Raw genomic sequence first — 25,362 nt, 5'->3', positions numbered from 1 at the left:
AAAAAATCAATGATCTAAACTTGTTTAATTTACCTAAATCCAACGGCAACACGTTGTGACGTCACGTGCGTGATGACATCACCGGCAACGTTGTCAAACCACCGCAGCGAAGAAGTAGGATCCACGCATTTCATTCCCCGAAGACAGGTAATTACACCCAAACCAAATGTCAATTTGTATTCAATCGAACAAACAAAGACAGGCGAATATAGTACAACGGTGTCAAGAAGCGCTCTGTCTTTCTAGTTGACACCCAGACGTTGTTAGCCTGTAGCTAACGTTAAATAAGACATGCTAGCACTGTTAGCCTAGCTTGTTTGTTTATCATCGTTTCCAAATGCAGAATTTCAGTGTACTGTCTAGAATGTATAAATGTACGATGTTTATCTTCTATAAAAGTCGCTGTCGCAACTGTAGTTTGTACTAACACCGCACCCACATATAGTTAACAGGTGTAAACAAACACTGAAGGTTATGGTACCTTACTTGATGCTGTCTGCAGCGTTCATTTCGACACAAATGCAATAGATCAGGGGTGTCAAACTCAAATACAGAGTGGGCCAAAATTTAAAACTGAACAAAGCCGCGGGCCAAGGTTGAACAAATTAACCTTTTAATAGGGACCCAAACAAGTTTTGCATTGAATATTGAACAAGCAAGGCTTATATAACTTTATAGTGACATGCAAAATCGAGTTTCAAATAATAATAATTAAAAAATATCAATGGCATTTTAAATACAATTTAAATAAAAATTGAATGCCTCTTTTCTATTTGCAGCCTTCTGAGGTAAATATCAACATTAACTTTTTCCACAGGCTAATACATTTGAAAAGAAAATAACAATGAATAAAACAACCATTCAGGACTTTAAACTGCTCAGTTTGCAACACACTGATCGAATCTGATGTGCCCAAGCCAGATAACTGTCATCTTTTCTTGGATGCTAGTTTTTTAATGTCGGGGCTGAGGCAACCTTCATTATCGAACGAAGGTGTTCATCAGTCATTATATCTAGTCAGTCTTGGGGGCGTGCCTTAAATGCACTGCCTTTAACGTAGTCTACGAGCTATCGTCACAATGTGGGGCGGTATAGCTCGGTTGGTAGAGTGGCCGTGCCAGCAACTTGAGGGTTGCAGGTTCGATCCCCGCATCCGCCATCTTAGTTACTGCCGTTGTGTCCTTGGGCAAGACACTTTACCCACCTGCTCCCAGTGCCACCCACACTGGTTTAAATGTAACTTAGATATTGGGTTTCACTATGTAAAGCGCTTTGAGTCACTAGAGAAAAGCGCTATATGAATATAATTCACTTCACTTCACGTCCGCTTTTCATCCATTCTAACATAGTTCAGACCCAGTCACAAGATATGTGCGGCCTCTGTACGCACACACGAGTGAATGCAACGCATACTTCGTCAACAGCGATACAGGTTACACTGAGAGTGCCAGTATAAAAAACTTTAACACTGTTAGAAATATATGCCACACTGTGAATCCACACCAAACCAGAATGACAAACACATTTCGGGAGAACATTCGCACCGTAACACAACATAAACACAACAGAACAAATACCCAGAATCCTTTGCAGCACTAACTCTTCCGGGACGCTACAAAATACACCCCCGCTACCACCAACCCCCCCACACGCACACACCTTGTAGCGTCCTGGAAGAGTTAGTGCTGCAAAGGGTTCTGGGTAATTGTTGTTGTGTTTATGTTGTGTTACGGTGCGGATGTTCTCCTGAAATGTGTTTGTCATTCTTGTTTGGTGTGGATTCACAGTGTGGCACATATTTGTAACAGTGTTAAAGTTTTTTTATTCGGCTACCCTCAGTGTGACCTGTATCGCTGTTGATGAATGAAGTATGCGTTTCATTCAATTGTGTGTGCGTGCAGAAGCCGCACATGTTTTGAGACTGGGCCAGCACTAGTTGGACTGGCTGAAAAGCAGATGTGACGATTTTCGGGAGGGGCGCTGAAGTTTGGAAGACTCCCGGGAGGGTTGGCAAGTATTAGAATTAGCGGTGAATGCGGTGTTACCGCGGCACCGCTGCAATATATAATCGGCCCTCAAGGGCCAAGTGAAATTACACGGTGGGCCAAATGTGGCCCGCGGGCCATAATTTGACACCCATGCAATAGATAGTGAACAATGTGCTGCTGCAGTCTTTATGGATTTAACAAAAGCATTTGACACAATTAATCATAGCATCTTAGTAAACAAATTAGAACGACATCGCATCGGAGGGTTGGTCTTGAACTGGGTAAGAAGATACTTAACCAACAGGAAGCAATGCGTGAAGATAGGCTTCTACAGAGCTTACAATATCTTGTGGCGTAACTCAGGGATCAGTACTCTGACCAAAATTGTTCAATCTCGATATAAATGACATTTGTAAAGTTAGAGTCTTTTTGCGTTGACTTTCTAGACGAATCTCCATTATGGCTCTGAGGAACGTGTGTCGCCTCTTGGCTCCATCACAGAGATGTACCATCCTTTCAATAGCTAGAGCTCAGGGCACTGCAGCACCTGCCAGGCAGGGTAAGTCAATAATTGTACGAATAAATAGCAGAGAAGCTGCAAATATATGATCTGTCCATTTATTTAAACAGTGGAAATTTATTATGTAACGTTTCTTTTTTTAACTGAACTTTCTCATTTTTGTATTTTTTCAGATGCAGAGAAGACCGAGAAATCAAAAGCACGTATGTTTGACAAAATGTTTTCTTTTGCAGCCCTGCCAAGCCTCACGCTTAGAGCGCTAGTCACACAAATGAACCCATTATTATGCCACACTTGACATTTCTCACGCTTATATTCCCCCATTTGATACTCTATATTTTTTTCATAAATGAACGTTTTTTCTTGTTGCTTGCCGAAGTTTGAGTAACTCTGATTGATTGACAAGAAACCGATGGTTTGTACAGTCCAGGTAGAGAACGAGATTCTGTCCCAGATGGAGGAGTTTAAGTATCTCGGGGTCTTGTTCACGAGTGAGGGAAAGATGGAGAAGGAAATCAGCCGGAGAATCGGAGCAGCTGGGGCAGTATTGCAGTCTCTCTGCCGCACTGTTGTGACGAAACGAGAGCTGAGCCAGAAGGCAAAGCTCTCGGTCTACCGAGCTATCTACATTTCTACTCTCAACTATGGTCATGAAGTGTGGATCATGACCGAAAGAATAAGATCGCAGATACAAGCGGCCAAAATGAGTTTCCTCAGAAGGGTGGATGGCATCTCCCTTAGAGATAGGGTGAGAAGTTCAGTCACCCGAGAGAGACTCGGAGTAGAGCCGCTGCTCCTTCGCTTGGAAAGGAACCAGCTTAGGTGGTTCGGGCATCTCGTGCGGATGCCTCACGAGCATCTCCCTAGGGAGGTCCTCGTTGCACGTCCCACTGGGAGGAGATCTCGCTGCAGGCCAAGGACCAGATGGGGGGATTACATCTCCTCTCTGGCCTGGGAACGCTTCGGGATTCCCCAGGAGGAAGTTGCTAATGTTGCTCTGGAGAGGGAAGTCTGGGGGTCTCTGCTGGAGCTGTTGTCCCCGCGACCTGATTCCGGATAAGCGGTTGAAGATGGATGGATGTTTGATTGACTGAAAGAACCAATCCCAGAACAGTCCATGACTTATTGTGCCTAAATCTAGCCAACCATGGAAGGCAACACACAATGTGAACCAATCAGAAGTAACGTAAGACGGGTCTTGGCGCCTCTAGCTTTCACACAGACGTCAGCGCAGTGTTGTCAACTTGGCGACTTTCTCGCCAAATCTTACCAACTCTTTAGTGACTTTCTTTCTCAAAAGCGACAAACCTAGCAACCTTTTTGGATATTTTGGAGACATGAAAGCGCACATCACTCTAATGTCCTTAAAGTACAAGCGGTGCTGCTGTGAGCCTTTCCTCACAGGTGGTTGGTCCCCTGTCAACTGAATGTCTGCTCTTAGACAGCTTGTACTGGAAACACATTTTGTGATACTTTTAAGCGCAATGACAATGAAGTTCCATTTCAGTCAGCGTGGAAAGGAGACCCGCACCCACTTTTTCTGCCTTGGTTTACAGAGTGAAGTGTAACGGTTTCATCACTGTCACGCTTCAAATAAAAACAAACGTATCGTTCATGTTAATGAGCCAGTCAAGAGATTTGGTTTGTTCGTGAATATCAGTCTTCTGATCAAATTTCATACTTACATGTAACGATGTACAACAAAGAAAAATACAACTAAACTAAGAAATCAACAGAAGAAAATTCATATACAATTTTAATCATAAATTGCATTTTTTAAACTCATTTGTTATGTAGACTAGCATTAGGAGGCCATAGTGCAGGAGGACATCCGTCTTACGGTATAAATCGGTGTTAAAAAAAGCAATTTTTTTTTGAACGCATCATGACTCTTAAGCAGTGGTTCTTAACCTTGTTGGAGGTACCGAACCCCACCAGTTTCATATGCGCATTCACCGAACACTTCTTTAGTGAAAAATAAAATGTTTGTTTTTTTCAAATTCAAGACAAAGTTATATGTTTTTGGTAACACTTTAGTATGTGGAACACATCCTAAGTAACAAAGACTTAATTTAGAGTTTTTTGGACACTAGGGGAACATATTCTAAGTAACAAAGACTTAATTTAGAGATATTTGGTTAGGGTTAGTGTTAGAGGGTTAGGACCAGGGTTAGAGGGTTAGGGTTGTAATAAGGCCTTGCAGAATAAGGCATTAATAAGTACTTAATAATGACTAGTTAAGAGCCAATATGTTACTAATTTGCATGTTAATAAGTAACTAATTAATGGTGAATATGTTCCCCATACTAAAGTGTTACCATGTTTTTTTACTAGTGCACAAAATGAACCGTGTATGAACATCACCTTGTTCAAAGAACAAAACCAACACAGTGCATAAACTCACAACAAATTACACACCTGCAAATCAGTGTGACTTCTGCTGTTGCCGTATCCGTAATACGCCGATAGGGAAAAGTTTTTATTTACACGATGAGTCGGGTGTGTCTTGACCTCCGCCGAACCCCTGAGCCCGACTTACCGAACCGCTAGCGTTCGATCGAACCCAGGTTAAGAACCACTGCTCTAAAGTCTCACTCATGTCATTTTCTAAAACTTGGCAGCCCTGTTTTTTGAGATTGAAAAAGTATTCCCTACAATTCAAGATTGATCAATCTGTTGTGTGGCTCAAACAGCGAAGGTCAACTTCGACTGGCGTGACGCTCTGGACCTGGAGGGCTTACTGACAGAGGAGGAGGTCATGATCAGGGACTCCTTCAGAACCTACTGCCAAGACAAACTGATGCCTCGCATCGTTTTAGCAAACAGAAATGAAGGTAAATAATCCTTAGATGGTTTGTATTTCCTTAAAGTCGGGTTTGTTGTCAATATTCTGTACCTTGAAAACAGGCCATAAATTACATTAATGGTAGTAACCAGGTCGAAAAACGAAGTAAATATTGGTGACTTATTTCGGTGCTAAATGTATTAGTTTAATGGCACTGAAGTAAGGCAACAATGAACTATAGTTATGTTGGATGGCGCTATCGTTTGATTCATCCATCCACCCATTTTCTACCGCTTGTTCCCTTTTGGGGTCGCGGGAGGCGCTGGAGCCTATCTCAGCTAGTGATTCTCAAATTGTGGTGCATGAGTTCCATTTAGTGATACACCAAAAAAACAATACAAAAAAAACATAGTGTTACTGTTCAAACTGCGTGTAATGTTACAGTGGCCAAAACTATTAAATATAGTTTGATAACGCCCCCCGCGACCCCAAAGGGAATAAGCGGTAGAAAATGGATGGATGGATGGAAAATATCTGCCTTGTTTTTATGAATACCTGGGCCTACTATGCTACTGTATGGTCATTATGGTGGTACTTGGAGAGCCCAGTGTTTTCTGAAGTGGGACCACTGGTCTAATTTACATAATTGCCCATGACAAATGTGCATGTCATTTTTAAGGGCATGCTCAAAGTGACATTTTGCAAATCACATCTTAGTAAGTAGCTTTAGTTTGCTCAGTAAATGCACCACCCTTGCATGTAGGAGAAACTAATAAACAGCAAGCTGTGACTGTAGTCTAACATCGTCACAATTGTGTAGTGAGTTGATGCAAATGTATGTAGATGTTTAAGTCCGTTATTCTACAGCATAGGTCTCAAACTCAAGGCCGGGGGGCCAAATATGGCCCGCGAAAGCTTGGGAAAGTACTGTATGTGTCAATAAAGTATTTGATCTTTTCATAGTAAATATGTGTTCTTTCCATTTTGACAGATAAAACCACATGTACTGCATGCGGTTGCTTAACTTGGATTATGTAAGCTTATGTAACATTATGTAACAGTGCGACAAATATTATATTATACATTCCAAAAAAAATGTATGTTAATAATTATTATATATTTTTTAGGTACACTGTAAAAAAACAAAACGGGAGTTTTGAGGTAAAAAAACTGGCAGCTCAGTCACCAGAATTGTACAGTAAAAAACCTGTGGTACTATTTTTCCATTTACAGTAAGACACAGTAAAAACAACAACCTTAAAGTTAAAAGTTAAAGTACCAATGATTGTCACACACACACTAGGTGTGGCAAAATTATTCTCTGCATTTGACCCATCACCCTTGTTCACCCCCTGGGAGGTGAGGAGAGCAGTGAGCAGCAGCGGTGGCCGCGCCCGGGAATCATTTTTGGTGATTTAACTCCCAATCCCAACCCTTGATGCTGAGTGCCAAGCAGGGAGGTAATGGGTCCCATTTTAAATTTTACCATATAAAAAAACTGACAGTTGAGACAGAAGAATTTTACAGTGGGAAAAAAACAGTGGTACCAGTTTTCAGTTTACTATATAAAATGCTGTTAAAACCACTGTACATTGTACTGTAAATTTCCAGTGACTGAACTGCCAGTTTTTTACCCCAAAACACTTTTTTTTTAGTGTAGGTAAAAAACAAATGTAATGATGTAATTGCATAGGCAGTTGTGTAACAATATCATGAGGGGATTCCTTATACGTATTAATTTACTGTTACAAGCAGCCGTCTGACAGGAGCCATAACTGTGATGTGGCCCTTAATGAAAATGAGTTTGACATGGCTGTTCGACAGCATATGTATGTTATAGTATGTATGTTAGAGGTGGGAATCTTTGGGCACCTCACGATTCGATTCGATTACGATTCAGGAGCTACTTTCCGATTAAAAATTGATTATTGATGCATCTTTGATTTATGTATATTGGTGCAGTTTGGAATTTATTTTTGTTTCACTAAACTTAAAAAAACAGTGCATTTGTAGTAAGAAATTAAATAAAATTAATTCCCACATTTATTGAATTAATGGAAATGTGCGCAAAACTAGAACAATAGAGCCCTATGATAAAGGAGCTGGTCGGATCTCTCTGTGAGGTGGCTCGCTGCAGTCAGCCAAATTTTACAACCGTCTACATTACTTTACTTACACTAAATAAATCGATTACTGACGTTTACTAATCGATTTTATAATTGTCCATGTCCGAATTGCGATGCATCTAAAAATCGATTATTTCCCCCACCTCTAATGAATGTACTGTATATATGTTTGTAAATTATATATGTATGCATAAGAGTATGGAGACATAGGAGTGTGTTTTTACACATTATAATTTTTTTGTACCGTATTTTTTGGAGTATAAGTCGCACTGGCCGAAAATGCATAATAAAGAAGAAAAAAACATATATAAGTCGCACTGAAGTACAAGTCGCATTTTTGGGGGAAATTTATTTGATAAAACCCAACACCAAGAATAGACATTTGAAAGGCAATTTAAAATAATTAAAGAATAGTGAACAACAGGCTGAATAAAAATGGGACCCATTACCTCCCTGCTTGGCACTCAGCATCAAGGGTTGGAATTGGGGGTTAAATCACCAAAAAATGATTCCCGGGCGCGGCACCGCTGCTCCCCTCACCTCACCTCCCAGGGGGTGAGGTGAGGGGATGGGTCAAATGCAGAGGACACATTTCACCACACCTAGTGTGTGTGTGACAATCACTGGTTCTTTAACTTTAACTTTAATAAGTGTACGTTATATGAGGCATAAATAACCAACTGAGAACGTGCCTGGTATGTTAACGTAACATATTATGGTAAGAGTCATACAAATAACTATAACATAAAGAACATGCTATACGTTTACCAAACAATCTGTCACTCCTAATCGCTAAATCCCATGAAATCTTATACGTCTAGTCTATAACGTGAATGAGCTAAATAATATTATTTGATATTTTACGGTAATGTGTTAATAATTTCACACATAAGTCGCTCCTGAGTATAAGTCGCACCCCCGGCCAAACTATGAAAAAAACTGCGACTTATAGTCCGAAAAATACAGTACTTCTCTTTGTTATTCAACTTGTCTTTTCTTATTTTTTTAATATATGACAGTCACTATAATTATTGTTAATTACTTTATAAAACAGATGTAATGTTAAAAGACAAGATATTGAATGTCGACCACCAGCAATCTCCTGCTGTCAAACTCAACCAAACTTGTGTTGTTTTCTTCCAGTTTTCCACAGAGAAATTGTGTCAGAAATGGGGGAGATGGGGGTCCTGGGTCCAACCATTAAAGGTAAGTGTGAACATGTTTCATGTGATGCAGAACAGAGACCACTGGATCTGAACATTAAAATCCCACAAATTGTTGCTCAACTAAACATTTTATCCGTTTTTGATTCCATGTATCCTGTGTTTGACGTAAAGGGTACGGCTGTGCCGGAACAAGCTACGTGGCCTACGGTTTGATCGCCAGGGAAGTAGAAAGAGTGGACAGCGGCTATCGCTCTGTCATGAGTGTGCAGTCGTCACTCGTCATGTACCCCATCAATGCCTACGGTACTGAGGAGCAGAAACAGAAGTACCTGCCTAAGCTGGGTAGGTAGCGACAGCCCATTTCTTTGATAAAAGGTCACAGGAATTTTGTTCTGGCTTTTCAGTACAGACTGAAAGGCCTACTGAAATGTGATTTTCTTATTTAAACGGGGATAGCAGGTCCATTCTATGTGTCATACTTGATCATTTCGCGATGTTGCCATATTTTTGCTGAAAGGATTTAGTAGAGAACATCGACGATAAAGTTCGCAACTTTTGGTCGCTGATAAAAAAGCCTTGCCTGTATCGGAAGTAGCAGACGAGTAGCGTGACGTCACAGGTTGTGGAGCTCCTCACATCTGCACATTGTTTACAATCATGGCCACCAGCAGCGAGAGCGATTCGGACCGAGAAAGCGACGATTTCCCCATTAATTTGAGCGAGGATGAAAGATTCGTGGATGAGAAAAGTGAGAGTGAAGGAGTAGAGGGCAGTGGGAGCGATTCAGATAGGGAAGATGCTGTGAGAGGCGGGTGGGACCTGATATTCAGCTGGGAATGACTAAAACAGTAAATAAACACAAGACATATATATACTCTATTAGCCACAACTAAGGCTGAAACGACGCGTCAACGTAGTCGACGTCATCGGTTACGTAAATACGTCGACGCCGTTTTTGTGCGTCGCATATTTACGTCACACTACTATCATGGCGGAGCGCAAAGCAGACGATGCGAGCGAGGAGAAAAAAAGCACGCCAAAAGTCGTCAAAAGTGTGGGAGTATTTCAATAAACGGCCTAATAATGTTGTAGTATGCACACTGTGTCGAGCGGAAATGGCCTATCATAGCAGCATAACGGCTATGAACGAACATTTGAAAAGAAAACACCCGACAGCGTTCTTGCCATCACCATCAACGAGTCAATCGTCCGCGTGAGTATACGTCGTCATCATTACACAAAAACATGAATGTGTCATTTGTATCTGCGTTGTAAATTCATAAACTAAAGCACCGTTTCGCTCTGAGAGGCGCGTTTGGCGTGCCTGTTCAGTGTTTACAAAGACGGGCGCTCCTCTTTAACGCTGTGGAGAGGCGGGGCCGGCGAGCGAGCGGCGAGGCGGGGCGCGCCGGGAGCGACGCTGCAATCGTGCCCAGGTGCGCGATCATCCAATCTCCTCTCGCTGAAGAAAAGGGGAGCAGCAGAGAGAGAGGGAAGAGAGACTGGAAGGAGCCAAAGTGAAGCTGACGTGGAGCGAGAGAGGAGGAGAGCCAGAGACAAAGGACGACGAGCGGGCGAGGAAGAGGAGCTGAAAAGCGAGGAAAGAAAGAGAAAAGAGTTGGAAGAGAAAAGACTTTGTGTAAAATTAAAAGATTCTAAACCTGGCAAAGCCGTCTGGCGTTCAGTCTGTCGGTCCTGAAAGAACCCCACGGCACAAACGCTAACGTTAATTAGTTGTGCAAATACCTTTTACAACATTAACAGTTACATATACTATGTACAAACGAACAATAAACTTTCACTTTAATCATACTATCATTGTTGTGTTATTAAGCAAAATAAGCAATACTTTTACTTTTGTTGAAATGTTTACACTGTACACTTTTTTGTATTGGATGTTTATCTTTATTTTTGCACATTTTATCAAATAAGCAATACTTTTACTTTTGTTGAAATGTTTACACTGTTACAGAATATTTCCGTTTTGCACTTTTTTGTATTGGATGTTTATCTTTATTTTTGCACATTTTAAAGCAAAATAAGCAATACTTTTACTTTTGAAATGCTTATACTATTGCAGAATATTAAGATTTGCACTGGATGTTTACTTTTATATTTGCACATGAAAAAGCAAATAAGCTACTTTTAATTCTGTTAAATGTTAAAAGTTTTAAATGTTTACATTGTTACAGAATATTTTGTCATGTTGTTGTCAATGTTGACTGAGTGGCCATACTTTTTTTTGTAAATAAAAGCCATGCCTTTTGAAAAAACTGGCCTACATTTATTTTTTCCTCTTCATTTTAAATAAAAAAAATAATCGGTAAAAGGGAAAATAATCTATAGATTAATCGAAAAAAATAATCTATAGATTAACTGATTAATCGAAAAAAATAATCTATAGATTAATCGATAGAAAAATAATCGTTAGCTGCAGCCCTAGCCACAACACAACCAGGCTTATATTTAATATGCCACAAATGAATACCGCATAACAAACACCTCCCCCCTCCCGTCCATATAACCCGCTAATACAACTCAAACACCTGCACAACACACTCAATCCCACAGCCCAAAGTACTGTTCACCTCCCCAAAGTTCATACAGCACATATATTTCCCCAAAGTACCCAAAGTTACGTACGTGACATGCACATAGCGGCACGCACGTACGGGCAAGCGATCAAATGTTTGGAAGCCACAGCTGCATGCGTACTCACGGTACCGTGTCTGCTATCCAACTCAAAGTCCTCCTGGTAAGAGTCTCTGTTGTCCCAGAACTCCACAGGCCAGTGGTAAAGCTTGACTGTCATCTTCCGGGAATGTAAACAATGAAACACCGGCTGTGTTTGTGTTGTTGCTGCAGTCGACCGCGAAACACCGCTTCCCACCTACAGCTTTCTTCTTTGCTGTCTCCATTGTTCATTGAACAAATTGCAAAAGATTCACCAACACAGATGTCCAGAATACTGTGGAATTTTGCGATGAAAACAGACGACTTAATAGATGGCCACCAAGCTGTCCAAAAATGTCCTCCACAATCCGTGACGTCACGCGCTGACGTCATCTTACCGAGACGTTTTCAGCAGGATATTTCGCGCGAAATTTAAAATTGCACTTTAGTAAGCTAACCCGGCCGTATTGGCATGTGTTGCAATGTTAAGATTTCATCATTGATATATAAACTATCAGACTGCGTGGTCGGTAGTAGTGGGTTTCAGTAGGCCTTGAACACACGCACGGTACGGACTAAGGGCCTTATGGAAAAGTCTGTCATGATGATTGCCCTTAGAGACATCTGTGATTAAGAGCTATTTAAGTCAACTTTGATTGATTGATGCAGGCATTCCCTGGCAGATCTGGCTTTGTGTGTATTCTCTCAAGTAAAGTACTTTTTCCCCTATGTGCTTCTGAGGCTGCAATAAGGCCTGCAGCCCAGGAAGGTGAAACATATTGTGCTTGACCTTTCGATGCAGTGTACACCACACATAATAATATAACTTCCAGAAAGCTATCATATCTATTCTGATCTCTTAAACTTGAGGCACATGGAAACATCCATTGAGATAAGGATAAAATGACCATACTGCCACTCTGAATTAACAAATCAAAAACCAAAATGCCCATCATTTACCTGGCTGTGGCTCTGCTTGAGTGGAAGAGAAACATCCTAGGGCTAACGGGAGCTCATTGCAGTCAACTATTTCATTTGGACTGATCATTGAACTATGCAACCATTTCATAGAAAACACACTCTGTAGCACAGTGCTAATCAACCTGCATTTTTTCAGAAAAAGAAACCTTTTAAATTGATACACTATCGCATCTAGTTTTTCTTCAAACATTTTATTTTAAGTAGTTTTGTGGTTACTGTACCGAAAATGAATCTGACCGTGACCTTACCACTCAGGTACGAACAGAACCTTGCTGTACTTAACTCCTCTCGTGACTCAGACTGTTTCTTCCTGTGATCTTAGCACGGGGAGAGATTCTGGGTTGCTTCGGGCTGACTGAGCCAAATCACGGCAGCGACCCAAGCAGCATGGAGACCCGAGCCAAATACAACCCGTCCAGTCGTACCTACTCCCTCACAGGCTCCAAAACCTGGTGAGTGCTCCCTCCAAATACATCAAGCAAGTTGTTTTACCTAACATAAAGAATAATGGTGATTCATGATCATGTCAATATTGATCAAAATAATCGTGATCATTCATTTGGCCATAATCGAGAAGCCCTTGTATGAATGTACTTCAAAACTTAACCTGTGTGAAAAATGGAGAAGAGAAACATGACACAATGTTTTTTTCTTTTTCCTGTGCTGTACAAACATTAGATAATGTTTGAATGAGATCTTAAAATTTGGATGATCACTTTAAGTACCTTTTTAAAAATTAATTTAATCTAATTTATAGAAATACCTGTCTCTACGATGGATCCAAAAACTACAACCCCTCTAGTAATGGTGTTGTTAAATTAATACATTTCTGTCAGGCATTATTATTATTTTGTAAAGACTAAATACTTTAAACCTATTGAGTCAGAGTTTTTAAGTGTGACACGGGCCGGAAGACACAGCAGATGGAGAAGAAACACCATTTTTCATACCTGTTGAATTTATTTTAGTTTTGTCAAAGGCAAAATTAATAGACTTTTAGTTCCTCCAGTGAGTGAACAAACTATACTGCTCCAGAAAATCGGTTTTTCAGGTTTTAGAGGAGGACCCGCTGGTATTATATTGTCTGACTTCTCTATTTTTTCTTTGGAATTTTAAAGTTTTTATTGCGTGGTAGTATAATGTCATTTAACATCCACACGGGGGTGCTCTTTCAATTCTAAAGGAGTTGTGATTATTATGTGATGCAAATCACATATTATAACATCATTGGAACATTTTTTTTAGGAAAAAAGTTTAAAAAATAATATATTTTTCAAGATCATTTTAATTGCAGAGAAGTGTTATGTTACCAAACATCCACACAGTGAAGCTCTTTACACTTCAAATAAGGATTTTGAGTTGTCAGAGCATTTAGTGACACTAAAATAAATACAAACATCAATAAAACCAAATGATGAAAACATTTGATATTGAATTAAAATCAATACTATTACAAAAAAAAAAGGGAGTATCGTCATTTGTCTCATGATTTTGTGTGATGCCAATAACGTGTTCATACATATTACCTACTGAAAAACAAAACATTCATATATATGTATACACAGTACATACATTTATTTATTAATGTATTATCCATTAATTGTATCTAAAAAAAACAGATTATCTTTAGTTAAGACGATTGTGATGCTGACATCTTCATTTGTATCTGTGTTTAAACAAAATAAAATAGCACCAATACTCGAACAAATGAAATACATACAAAAAAAAAAATCACTTCAGTATCTTCAGTTGTCTGATATGATTATGTGATGTATCGTCATGCAAATGATCTAATAAAAAAGTTATATATAATGAAAAAAATTACTCAAACTGAATAAAAATGTATTAATAAGACTACCTAAAAGAGTATATTTAGTTGAATGATGAGTGTTATATGACGGTAAACTATTCATACCTACTGAAATAAAATAATGGAAAAAAATACAAATAATGAATTACAAACTGAATAAAAATGTACTAATAAGACTACCAAAAAGAGTATATTTAGTTGACTGATGAGTATTATTTGACGGTAAACTATTTATACCTACTGAAATAAAATAATTAGAGATGTCCGATAATGGCTTTTTTGCCGATATCCGATATTGTCCAACTCTTAATTACCGATTCCGAGGGGGGGGGGCGGGGTTTAGTGGTAGCGGGGGCTGTGTATTGTAGCGTCCCGGAAGAGTTAGTGCTGCTAGGGATTCTGGGTATTTGTTCTGTTGTGTTTATATTGTGTTACGGTGCGGTTGTTCTCCCGAAATGTGTTTTTCATTCCTGTTTGGTGTGGGTTCACAGTGTGGCGCATATATGTAACAGTGTTAAAGTTGTTTATACGGCCACCCTCAGTGTGACCGATATGGCTGTTGATCAAGTATGCCTTGCGTTCACTTGTGTGTGTGTGTGTGTGTGTGTAAAAGCCGCATATATTATGTGACTGGGCCGGCACGCTGTTTGTATGGAGGAAAAGCGGACGTGACGACAGGTTGTAGAGGACGCTAAAGGCAGTGCCTTTAAGGCATGCCCCCAATAATGTTGTCCTGGTGGAAATCGGGAGAATGGTTAGCCCGGGAAATTTTCGGGAGGGGCAATGAAATTCGTGAGTCTCCCGGGAAAATCGGGAGGTTGAAACCGATACCGATAATTTCCAATATTACATTATAAAGCATTTATCGACCGATAATATCGGCAGGCCGATATTATCGGACGTCTCTAAAAATAATGGAAAAAAATACAAATCAAGAATTGTATTATTTACTGAAGCTGTAGCTTGAATTAATGATAATAGTTTCAAGCTGTTCCCACCTGCAGGATCACCAACTCCCCGGTGGCAGACGTTGCGGTGGTTTGGGCCAAGTGTGACGACGGCAGAGTCCGCGGCTTCATCCTAGAGCGTGGCATGAAAGGCCTGTCCACTCCAAAGATCGAGGGAAAGTTCTCCCTGAGAGCATCTGCCACCGGCATGATCCTCATGGACGAGGTGGAGGTTCCAGAGGAGAACCTGCTTCCTCATGTGTCCGGCCTGAGGGTGAGTGGAGGAAATGGAGCATCCTTCTTGTGCAAAGATCCTCACCTTCCTGTGGTCACTGCCAGGGCCCGTTTGGCTGCTTGAACAACGCTCGTTATGGCATCGCGTGGGGAGCTCTCGGGGCTGCGGAGTTCTGCTTCCACGCGGCTCGCCAGTACACACTCGACAGGTCCTCTTTGCGTGTACATTTTGAGCACCCGCTGAACTCACTCAACTTTGAACCGGCTTCTCCTCCTGTACACCAGGATCCAGTTCGGCGTGCCGCTCGCCAGGAACCAGCTGATACAGAAGAAGATGGCCGACATGTTGACAGAGATCACCATCGGCTTGCAGTCATGTCTGCAGCTGGGGAGACTCATCGAGGACAAAAAGTCAGTTAAGATGTTCTAAGTCTGTAGAGATGTTTTATATGTTACAGACCACACTTGAAGATACAAAAATCCTGCATTGAACAGTTTTGATCTTTGTATGTGTGATGTACTACAATGATACAAACACAGCACATCACATACATAACGACTCTATTCCTCTAAGGCTATGTCTACACTAAGCTGGATAACCCCTTAAACGAATAATTATTTAGCCTAAGCCCCGTTTCAGCCACACTAAACCAGCGTTTAAGGTTCCCCTCCTCGGACAATTTTTTACACGGGTAAGCGCGCCATGTATTTTTTGAATCTCCGGCTCTTAGCTTTGTATGGACTCATTGATCGTTTACAAAGTGAGTTCAGAGAGGAAGTGACGCCAGAAAGACCGCGCCCCACACAGGAAGTGACGTCAGAAAGAACGCGCCACAGCCAGCTTCATAATAAAGCGGTTTCTTAACTCGGACATAACCACTGGAAATATGAAGGCGAGTCATCCAGACATGCCCGTGTTTCTCATTCTTCTACATGTACAGACGCTTGTGGAAATCACACATGAATACATTAAGAGAAAGCGATTGCAGCCAATGTTCCCTCTAATTTTTCATGTGTGTGAGCAAACACAAAAACTCCCTGAGCATTCAGTGAAGCCCATGTGAGCAACATCAGACGTGCACACTGTGGCTACACCAGCAGCACACCTGTCCCAAACCTGACTAAATAACAAGTTCAATCTCCATCCATCCATTCATTTTCTACCGCTTGTCCCTTTCGGGGTCGCGGGGGGTGCTGGAGCCTATCTCAGCTGCATTCGGGCGGAAGGCGGGGTACACCCTGGACAAGTCCCCACCTCATCGCAGGGCCAACACAGATAGACAGACAACATTCTCTTATTATTATAATCAAATGACAGCAGTCATTTCCATGAGGTTATTTTCTAATATAAGTGTTTAGGCCCACTTACAATGACAATAACAAAAAATATTGTTTTTCATGAACTGTGTACTTGTTTTGTTTGTCTGGGTGGAGGTCCTGCTTTGGAAATAATTTGTACCCCTTTCAGACATTGCATTTAGTTCCCATTAAAACATTCACATGTTGCACAATGAGATGTAAGCAGGGGATCATGTGTACATTCCTGCAACTTCCTGTTTGTAAAAAATATATATTTATATGAGTATTTATTTAATATACTAACAGCATTTCATGATTAATATTTATAAATTAAGATTCCAAATAAATGACACTAGAATAAGCACACGTTTGATTGGTAAATCATAGTGTAACGACCTGGAATTACACTTTATGTGTGGTGTTGGAGTTGTCCGACTTTTTGTGTGGCTGTAAACGCATCACTGGCTAAGTGCCATATGTGCATGTGTTGGTGCAAGTGAGAAAGAGCGAGCGTCTGCTGTTGATATAACAAAGTTGCTTTTGGTCTGGTTTGTACTGCAGAAAATGACCAGTTTTGCTACATATAATTTTTTTTACTAATGTTTTGGTGATGTGTTTATGGCCGACAATAAAGAGTTTTGCTCAGTAAAGTGATGGATGGAATTTATGTCCTCAAAGCGTCTCGACAGACGTTACAATATTTGAACAATGATGACGAAAACTGTTTTCTCTGTCGTGTCGAAAATTGTTATGCGCTTATTTTTTTATTTGATTTTGTGCGTGGCATAGATTTGCCGTGCGCAGAGTACGCTTGAGCAGTGCGCAATTGCAAAGGCGTGCACCTTAGAGGGAACATTGATTGCAGCTATTTGGGATACAACACTTCTCAGACGGCAAGAGAACTTTCCAATGTCCAGGTCAGCTGTGAGTCTACTTACCGAAAAACTACGTCCATTTGTCGAAGGAGAGACAACGAGAATGCGGGCTCCCGTGGATGTGATAACAAAAAGATAGCGTGTGCTTTGTATTACCTGGCTGTCGAGGGAAGACTAACTACGGAAAACGGCGAATGGTTTTGGACTGGCAAAGCAGACTGTATCAGTTCATGTCCGCCATGTATGTCGCGGACTCAACGTCTCGGTCCAGAGTATATAAAGTCACCAAAAACAAATGGACAATGAAGGTGAAGGCAAAAGAGTGAGGAGTGTCCTGACCAGATATCTAGATCCTGAGATTGATTGTTGACAAATGTTCTTTGTCACATTGTTTATTTTCACTTGTCCATTAAAGATTTGATTAATTTCCGATGACTCAGGTGTGAGTCACTACAATAGGGCCCCACAGCACACTGGATTCCAGTTCATTGAAATACCACAACACTGGATATTGTTCAGATAAGTTACATTTAAAAACTTGCACACAAAGCAACACTGGAGGTGACTATGATGTGCGCATTTTCCGCGCATGCGTATTAGGTCGTGTTGCGCCGGCTGACTGAGGGGGGGAAGGGGTCTTAAACGACCATTGTGTGTGTGTGGACTTGGATAAGGTTAGGTGGGATTTACCCTGGATAACGTTAGCCGGCTTCGTGTAAACGGGGCCTAAGTAGTAAAGTACATGTAGAGTAGAACTTAAATTTAAGAGCTTAATTGGACTCAAAACACTTGTATGTCATATTGTCTTCCATTGAAATGAATTGAAATCAATTCAGTTGGTGTTTGGGCCCTCAAAACAGCACACTCTTGACATGTACCACACTTTTTAAAAAGAAAAACTAACTTCTGTAAACTGATTATGTTTATTACCTAATCAGCTCCTGTATCGGCTCTCATTAGATGCAGGTGCACTTAGAGTGATGTGCAACGCGACACACTCATAAAAACTGTTTATCAAGTTCAGTCAATCAAATCAATGGTATTTGTGTTTTTTTGTGAGCAGGGCGGCCCCAGAAATGATCTCCATGCTGAAGAGGAACAGCTGCGGTAAAGCTTTGGACATAGCCAGGCAGGCCCGAGACATGCTGGGAGGAAACGGCATCGCCGATGAATATCACGTCATTCGCCACGTCATGAACCTGGAGGCCGTCAACACGTACGAAGGTGAGGAGTGTTGCTTCATGTTTATATTAGAGGTCCACCCATGTTGTTTTTTTCAGGGCCGATACCGATTATTAGTAGTCAAGGCGGCCGTTAGCCGATATTTGGAGTAAAAGTTGTTTAAACATGTATAGCATACGTCAGTAAACAGCTGGACAAAGCTTTACCGTATTTTTCGGACTATAAGTCGCAGGTTTTTTTTCATAGTTTGGCCGGGGGTGAGTGTAAGTGTGAAATTATTAACACATTACGGTAAAATTTCAAATAATATTATTTATCTCATTCACGTAAGAGACTAGACGTATAAGATTTCATGGGATTTAGTGATTAGGAGTGACAGATTGTTTGGTAAACGTATAGCATGTTCTATATGTTATAGTTATTTGAATGACTCTTACCATAATATGTTATGTTAACATACCAGGCACGTTCTCAGTTGGTTATTTATGCCTCATATAACGTACACTTATTCAGCCTGTTGTTCACTATTCTTTATTTATTTTAAATTGCCTTTCAAATGTCTATTCTTGGTGTTGGCTTTTATCAAATACATTTCCCCAAAAAATGCGACTTATACTCCAGTGCGACTTATATATGTTTTTTTCCTTCTTTATTATGCATTTTCGGCCGGTGCGACTTATACTCCGGAGCGACTTTTAGTCTGAAAAATACGGTAAGTTGTTTTTTAACATTATTTTTTCGAAAACGTCGGACTCGTAGCGACATAATGTTGCGGTTAATTGAGCAGCAAAAAACATCAGGAGATTTTACAAACACCTTCACTAACTGTGTCTAAGAGGAGGATCAACATTTCAAAACATGGGATTTCTTTACATTAGACTTAGACAAACTTTAATGATCCACAAGGGAAATTGTTCCACACAGTAGCTCAGTTACAAAGGATGGAAAAGTGTAAGGATGGAAAGGACAATGCAGGTATAAATAGACTAAATATAGCGATATAAAATATAACATATATACGTAATATTTACATAATATATGTACAGTATATTATATATACTGATGTATTATATTATATTATGTCTATATGATATATACAAAATATAACAATTACCATGCACGCACATGACGACAATATTACAGTATATGTGACAGCTGCAGCATAAAATAGAGAGTAAATCCAGCAGAAAATAGACATTAAAAACAAAGAGAAATAGCTAACATAGAAGGTGTCAAGTAATAGACAGATATCATCTATTGCTGTCACTTTCGTCAGTTGATTGACATTCATGGCACCCGAGGGTCTTGTGAGATGACACTGGCTGCTGCTAGATAATTATTAAGAAAAAATGACCGACAGGAAGGCGAGAAACATTTTTTATTTCAACAGACTCGCGCCGTACCTGCCGTCAAAAGCCTAAAGACCGACTGCACAGTTCCTGTCTTCACAATAAAATCGCTGCTTCATCCTGCCTACGCTAACAAAATAAGAGTGTCAGAAAGCTAGCGCACGCAAGCTACGGAATTTGCCGCCAATGTATTTCTTGTAAAGTGTATACAAAGGAGTATGGAGGCTGGACAAATAAGATGGCAAAAAGCAACCACTTTCATGTGGTATTGGACAGAAAGGAGTACTTTTTTTTCTCCTCCATTTCAAAATGTGGACGTTATCATCACTACTGTCTGATTCCAATCAATGCAAGTCATCAGAATCAGGTAATACACCAACTTATATTCTTGTCTTCATGAAAGAAAGGAATCTATATGTGTTAAACATACTTGTATTATCATTAAACACATTTAACTTGTTAACAAAACTTTCATAAATAAACAAATATAAAGTATATACCGTATTTTTCGGAGTATAAGTCGCACCGGCTGAAAATGCACAATAAAGAAGGAAAAAAACATGTATAAGTCGCACTTTTGGGGGACATTTATTTGATAAAATCCAACACCAAGAATTAATTGCCTTTCAATGCAAATGAAAAGCAATTTAAAATAAAGAATAGCATTAATATATATATATGAGGCATAAATAACCAACTGAGAACGTGCCTGGTATGTTAACGTAACATATTATGGTAAGAGTCATTCAAATAACTATAACATATAGAACATGCTATACGTTTACCAAACAATCTGTCACTCCTAATCGCTAAATCCCATGAAATCTTATACGTCTAGTCTCTTACGTGAATGAGCTAAATAATATTATTTGATATTTTACGCTAATGTGTTAATAATTTCACACATAAGTCGCTCCTGAGTATAAGTCGCACCCCTGGCCAAACTATGAAAAAAACTGCGACTTATAGTCCGAAATATACGGTATATGAATGAAGTAGATCCCCTCCACTTGGTCAATTGAAAAGTAGCTCGACTGCAGAAAAAGTGTGGGCACCCCTGCTGTAAGGTTTCCACATGAGGAACCCTGAAATAGTGCAAACATTTGAATAAAACCATTTCTGGGCTCCTTTTATGTACATTATAGTTGAGACATTTTTCAAGCTGGATGACATCACTTCTTCCTGGATGTAACAAAGTATGAGAATGTTTGAGCTGCTGCCGGCTCTTCTTCTTCTTTACTTATATACTAAGTCTCCCATTTGTCAAGATATTTACACAAAGTTTGGATTTTTGGCAAAGATATATTTTCTGTCGCCCTAGTCCATCCGTCTCTGTCGCGTTATTTGATTGAATCACGGAATATGAAAGTCTTTTAATGAGTCCACGCGCTGAGTGCTGCGGACGGAGGCTCGTCGAGCGACTTGATCTCTACACCAGTGACAACAAACAAAACAGGCCATGGAAGATCCCAGGAAAAATAAGGACAAAAACTGCAGTTCTTGGCAAAAATATTGAATTTTTTTTTACATACTGTAGGCAAACAGCACTGCCGAACGGAGAGAAATGTGGGGGTGTTGCCACGCGAGTGCTGCAGTAGAGCAGACCGAAGAAGAATTCTCACAAGAATTCTGTCAGATATCAAAACATATTTCGGGAGAATTACTGTATTTTCCAGACTATAGAGTGCACCGGCATATAAGCCACACCCACGAACAAGAAGAACAAATATTTTTCCATATATTAACCACACCAGACTATAAGCCGCAGATATAAACGTTGTGAAATGAGTTATTTACACAGAATTATTGCGTAAATGTTTATTTACATACCTTAATTGTTTGCAAACGGTGTCTGTAACACGGCAGTAAAACGGATGTTCAAACAAAACAGAAGTCATCGTCATGGACCCACTTGCTGCGTATGCTAGCTCTCCAATCAGCTAAACAGACTAAAAAAATCCACCGTAATGTTTCGTTGAATTAACAAAACTGAAACGATACAAAAAGAAAGCCATTGTAAGTTAATAATATTAACACAGACACTAATATAGTCGTTAGTATATTGGCTAATGCTAATGACGCTAGCTTGATTACATTACAAATATGCATTAAAATACTCCTACGGACATCACACATGAGACGGTTTAGTAAGTATGAATACCTTTAGTTATATTGTAAAAACTTACAAACATTGCTTGGAGTGATGAATGAAGAATACATTCGAGTAGAAACGCTAAAAAAAATAGCGCCATAGCACAAACAATAACACACCGGCTCAGTGTCTTCGCTTGTTTTATTTGTTGTTTTTTTAACTATTTGCAATACGGCCGTCAGCGAAGAAAAATCCATACATTAGCTGCACCGTTTTATAAGCCGCACGGTTCAAAGCGTAGGAAAAGAGTAGCAACTTATAGTCCGGAGTTTACGGTATTGACAATGAGTAATATTTTATAGTCAAATTAATAAAAACATTTTTATTGCGTTTAAGCAAAAAGGGAAGGTTTCTCATGTAGGGCAAACATGCTGGTGCTTATTACTATCAACTTCACTAATGTATTTTCTGAGTAGGTAATACTGGTATCATATGTGTGTATATTGTAATCTGCTGATGTCAATATGTTGTAGGAAAAAAAGAGGCCGATACCGATTTAAAAAGAATTAAATAAAAAAAGGCCTATACCAATACACGTCAAAATGGCAAATATCGGCGCCAATAATATGTGGAATGAAACATATGTGCTCCCTCAGGTACCCATGATATCCACGCCTTGATCCTGGGCAAAGCCATCACTGGACTGCAGTCCTTCACTGTGGACAATTAGACCCAAATTCTCTCTGCTGCTTTCCAACAGCTGCTGCCAGCTCTCATGTATGTGTGAGTAGACCATAACGCCTATTTAATATTTGCAGAGGAATATTTTTGTAATTTCACATAAATGCAGTGATTTTTGTCAAGTAATTTGGTTACTGATGTCTGCCAAGATAAGATCAAAACATCTCAACTGTTGATGGGCAGATGATGCTACAAGCACTTTATTGGTTTTTGTCCAAGACGATTATGACTTTGCATGACTTGCCACAGGTCATCATTTTTGCTTTGAAATAAAAACTATTTTAACAGGTCATATATTCTTCTTTTTAGGTGATGTTACATCCATCCATTTTTTTATACATATTACAGTACAGTGTCACGAAGGAGCTGGAGCCTATCCCAGCTGACTTGCATTGATTGCCATCTAACCAATTTCATCAATCAGCTAGAGAAGAATGCAAACATTGGCATATGTTTTTTTTTCTTTAATTATTAAGTATGTATGTATTTGTATGTAAATATATACATATACGTATATATACATATACACGTGTGTATATATACATATGTTTATACACACATATATACGTATATAGATATACACATACATACATACAAGTAAAAGCCAGTAAATAAGAATATTTTGAAAAACTTGATTTATTTCAGTAATTGCATTCAAAAGGTGTAACTTGTACATTATATTTATTCATTGCACACAGACTGATGCATTCAAATGTTTATTTCATTTAATTTTGATGATTTGAAGTGGCAACAAATGAAAATCCAAAATTCCGTGTGTCACAAAATTAGAATATTACTTAAGGCTAATACAAAAAAGGGATTTTTAGAAATGTTGGCCAACTGAAAAGTATGAAAATGAAAAATATGAGCATGTACAATACTCAATACTTGGTTGGAGCTCCTTTTGCCTCAATTACTGCGTTAATGCGGCGTGGCATGGAGTCGATGAGTTTCTGGCACTGCTCAGGTGTTATGAGAGCCCAGGTTGCTCTGATAGTGGCCTTCAACTCTTCTGCGTTTTTGGGTCTGGCATTCTGCATCTTCCTTTTCACAATACCCCACAGATTTTCTATGGGGCTAAGGTCAGGGGAGTTGGCGGGCCAATTTAGAACAGAAATACCATGGTCCGTAAACCAGGCACGGGTAGATTTTGCGCTGTGTGCAGGCGCCAAGTCCTGTTGGAACTTGAAATCTCCATCTCCATAGAGCAGGTCAGCAGCAGGAAGCATGAAGTGCTCTAAAACTTGCTGGTAGACGGCTGCGTTGACCCTGGATCTCAGGAAACAGAGTGGACCGACACCAGCAGATGACATGGCACCCCAAGCCATCACTGATGGTGGAAACTTTACACTACACTTCAGGCAACGTGGATCCTGTGCCTCTCCTGTCTTCCTCCAGACTCTGGGACCTCGATTTCCAAAGGAAATGCAAAATTTGCTTTCGTCAGAAAACATGACTTTGGACCACTCAGCAGCAGTCCAGCTGGTGTCGGTCCACTCTGTTTCCTGAGATCCAGGGTCAACGCAGCCGTCTACCAGCAAGTTTTAGAGCGCTTCCTGCTGCTGACCTGCTCTATGGAGATGGAGATTTCAAGTTCCAACAGGACTTGGCGCCTGCACACAGCGCAAAATCTACCCGTGCCTGGTTTACGGACCATGGCATTTCTGTTCTAAATTGGCCCGCCAACTCCCCTGACCTTAGCCCCATAGAAAATCTGTGGGGTATTGTGAAAAGGAAGATGCAGAATGCCAGACCCAAAAACGCAGAAGAGTTGAAGGCCACTATCAGAGCAACCTGGGCTCTCATAACACCTGAGCAGTGCCAGAAACTCATCGACTCCATGCCACGCCGCATTAACGCAGTAATTGAGGCAAAAGGAGCTCCAACCAAGTATTGAGTATTGTACATGCTCATATTTTTCATTTTCATACTTTTCAGTTGGCCAACATTTCTAAAAATCCCTTTTTTGTATTAGCCTTAAGTAATATTCTAATTTTGTGACACACGGAATTTTGGATTTTCATTTGTTGCCACTTCAAATCATCAAAATTAAATGAAATAAACATTTGAATGCATCAGTCTGTGTGCAATGAATAAATATAATGTACAAGTTACACCTTTTGAATGCAATTACTGAAATAAATCAAGTTTTTCAAAATATTCTAATTTACTGGCTTTTACCTGTATATACAAGTATGTATATATATACACATATGTATACACACACACACACACACACACACACACACACACACACACACACACACACACACATATATATATATATATATATATATATATATATATATATATATATATATATATATATATGTATGTATGTACAGTATTTATCAATAACTATTGATTTTTTTATGACCTATTGAAAAAGAGGAACCAGGGAAAAAAGTATTAAATGTCAATTTTTTTATTTCAAATGTAACTTTCCTCTGATTATAAGCTATCCAGGCAGAAAGGAAAGGAAACGTCAAAACAAGCACTCAAATAATGTAAACACAATTCTAAAATCACATTGACCACTAACCAATGATCTCTTCAAATTAAGGTGCAAAAATAAATCATATGTAAGAAAAAGC

At 39.7% G+C, this 25,362-nt stretch overlaps 1 protein-coding gene across 2 annotated transcripts; it reads left to right on the top strand.

Annotated features, from left to right (window-relative positions):
- On the top strand, window positions 1-23,308 carry gcdhb (glutaryl-CoA dehydrogenase b). 2 transcript variants are annotated; one of them, XM_061973618.1, is made up of 13 exons: window positions 1-147; window positions 2,435-2,547; window positions 2,682-2,711; window positions 5,202-5,342; window positions 8,563-8,625; window positions 8,757-8,927; window positions 12,562-12,691; window positions 15,054-15,270; window positions 15,336-15,439; window positions 15,516-15,641; window positions 18,468-18,628; window positions 22,684-22,804; window positions 23,078-23,308. In XM_061973618.1, exons 2-12 carry the CDS (start codon window positions 2,448-2,450, stop codon window positions 22,755-22,757), a joined length of 1,317 nt encoding a protein of 438 aa, XP_061829602.1. In that variant the 5' UTR covers window positions 1-147; window positions 2,435-2,447; the 3' UTR covers window positions 22,758-22,804; window positions 23,078-23,308. The 2 variants fall into 2 exon arrangements, with proteins under 2 accessions (XP_061829602.1, XP_061829601.1); XM_061973617.1 differs by lacking the exon at window positions 23,078-23,308 and having other exon boundaries at window positions 22,684-23,058.
- Window positions 23,309-25,362: the final 2,054 nt, after the last annotated feature.

Source organism: Nerophis lumbriciformis, linkage group LG22, assembly GCF_033978685.3.
Source record: "Nerophis lumbriciformis linkage group LG22, RoL_Nlum_v2.1, whole genome shotgun sequence".
Classification (NCBI taxonomy): Eukaryota; Metazoa; Chordata; class Actinopteri; order Syngnathiformes; family Syngnathidae; genus Nerophis; species Nerophis lumbriciformis.
The sequence above is the reverse complement of the archived record's forward strand: the minus strand, read 5'-3'. Positions and strand labels throughout refer to the sequence as shown.

Coding starts and splice junctions, on each gene's coding strand:
- gcdhb (XM_061973618.1), top strand. CDS start 2,448: ATGGCTCTGAGGAACGTGTGTCGCCTCTTGGCTCCATCACAGAGATGT. Junction 2,712..5,201: donor GACCGAGAAATCAAAAGCAC/GTATGTTTGACA, acceptor TGGCTCAAACAG/CGAAGGTCAACTTCGACTGG. Junction 8,626..8,756: donor CCTGGGTCCAACCATTAAAG/GTAAGTGTGAAC, acceptor TTTGACGTAAAG/GGTACGGCTGTGCCGGAACA.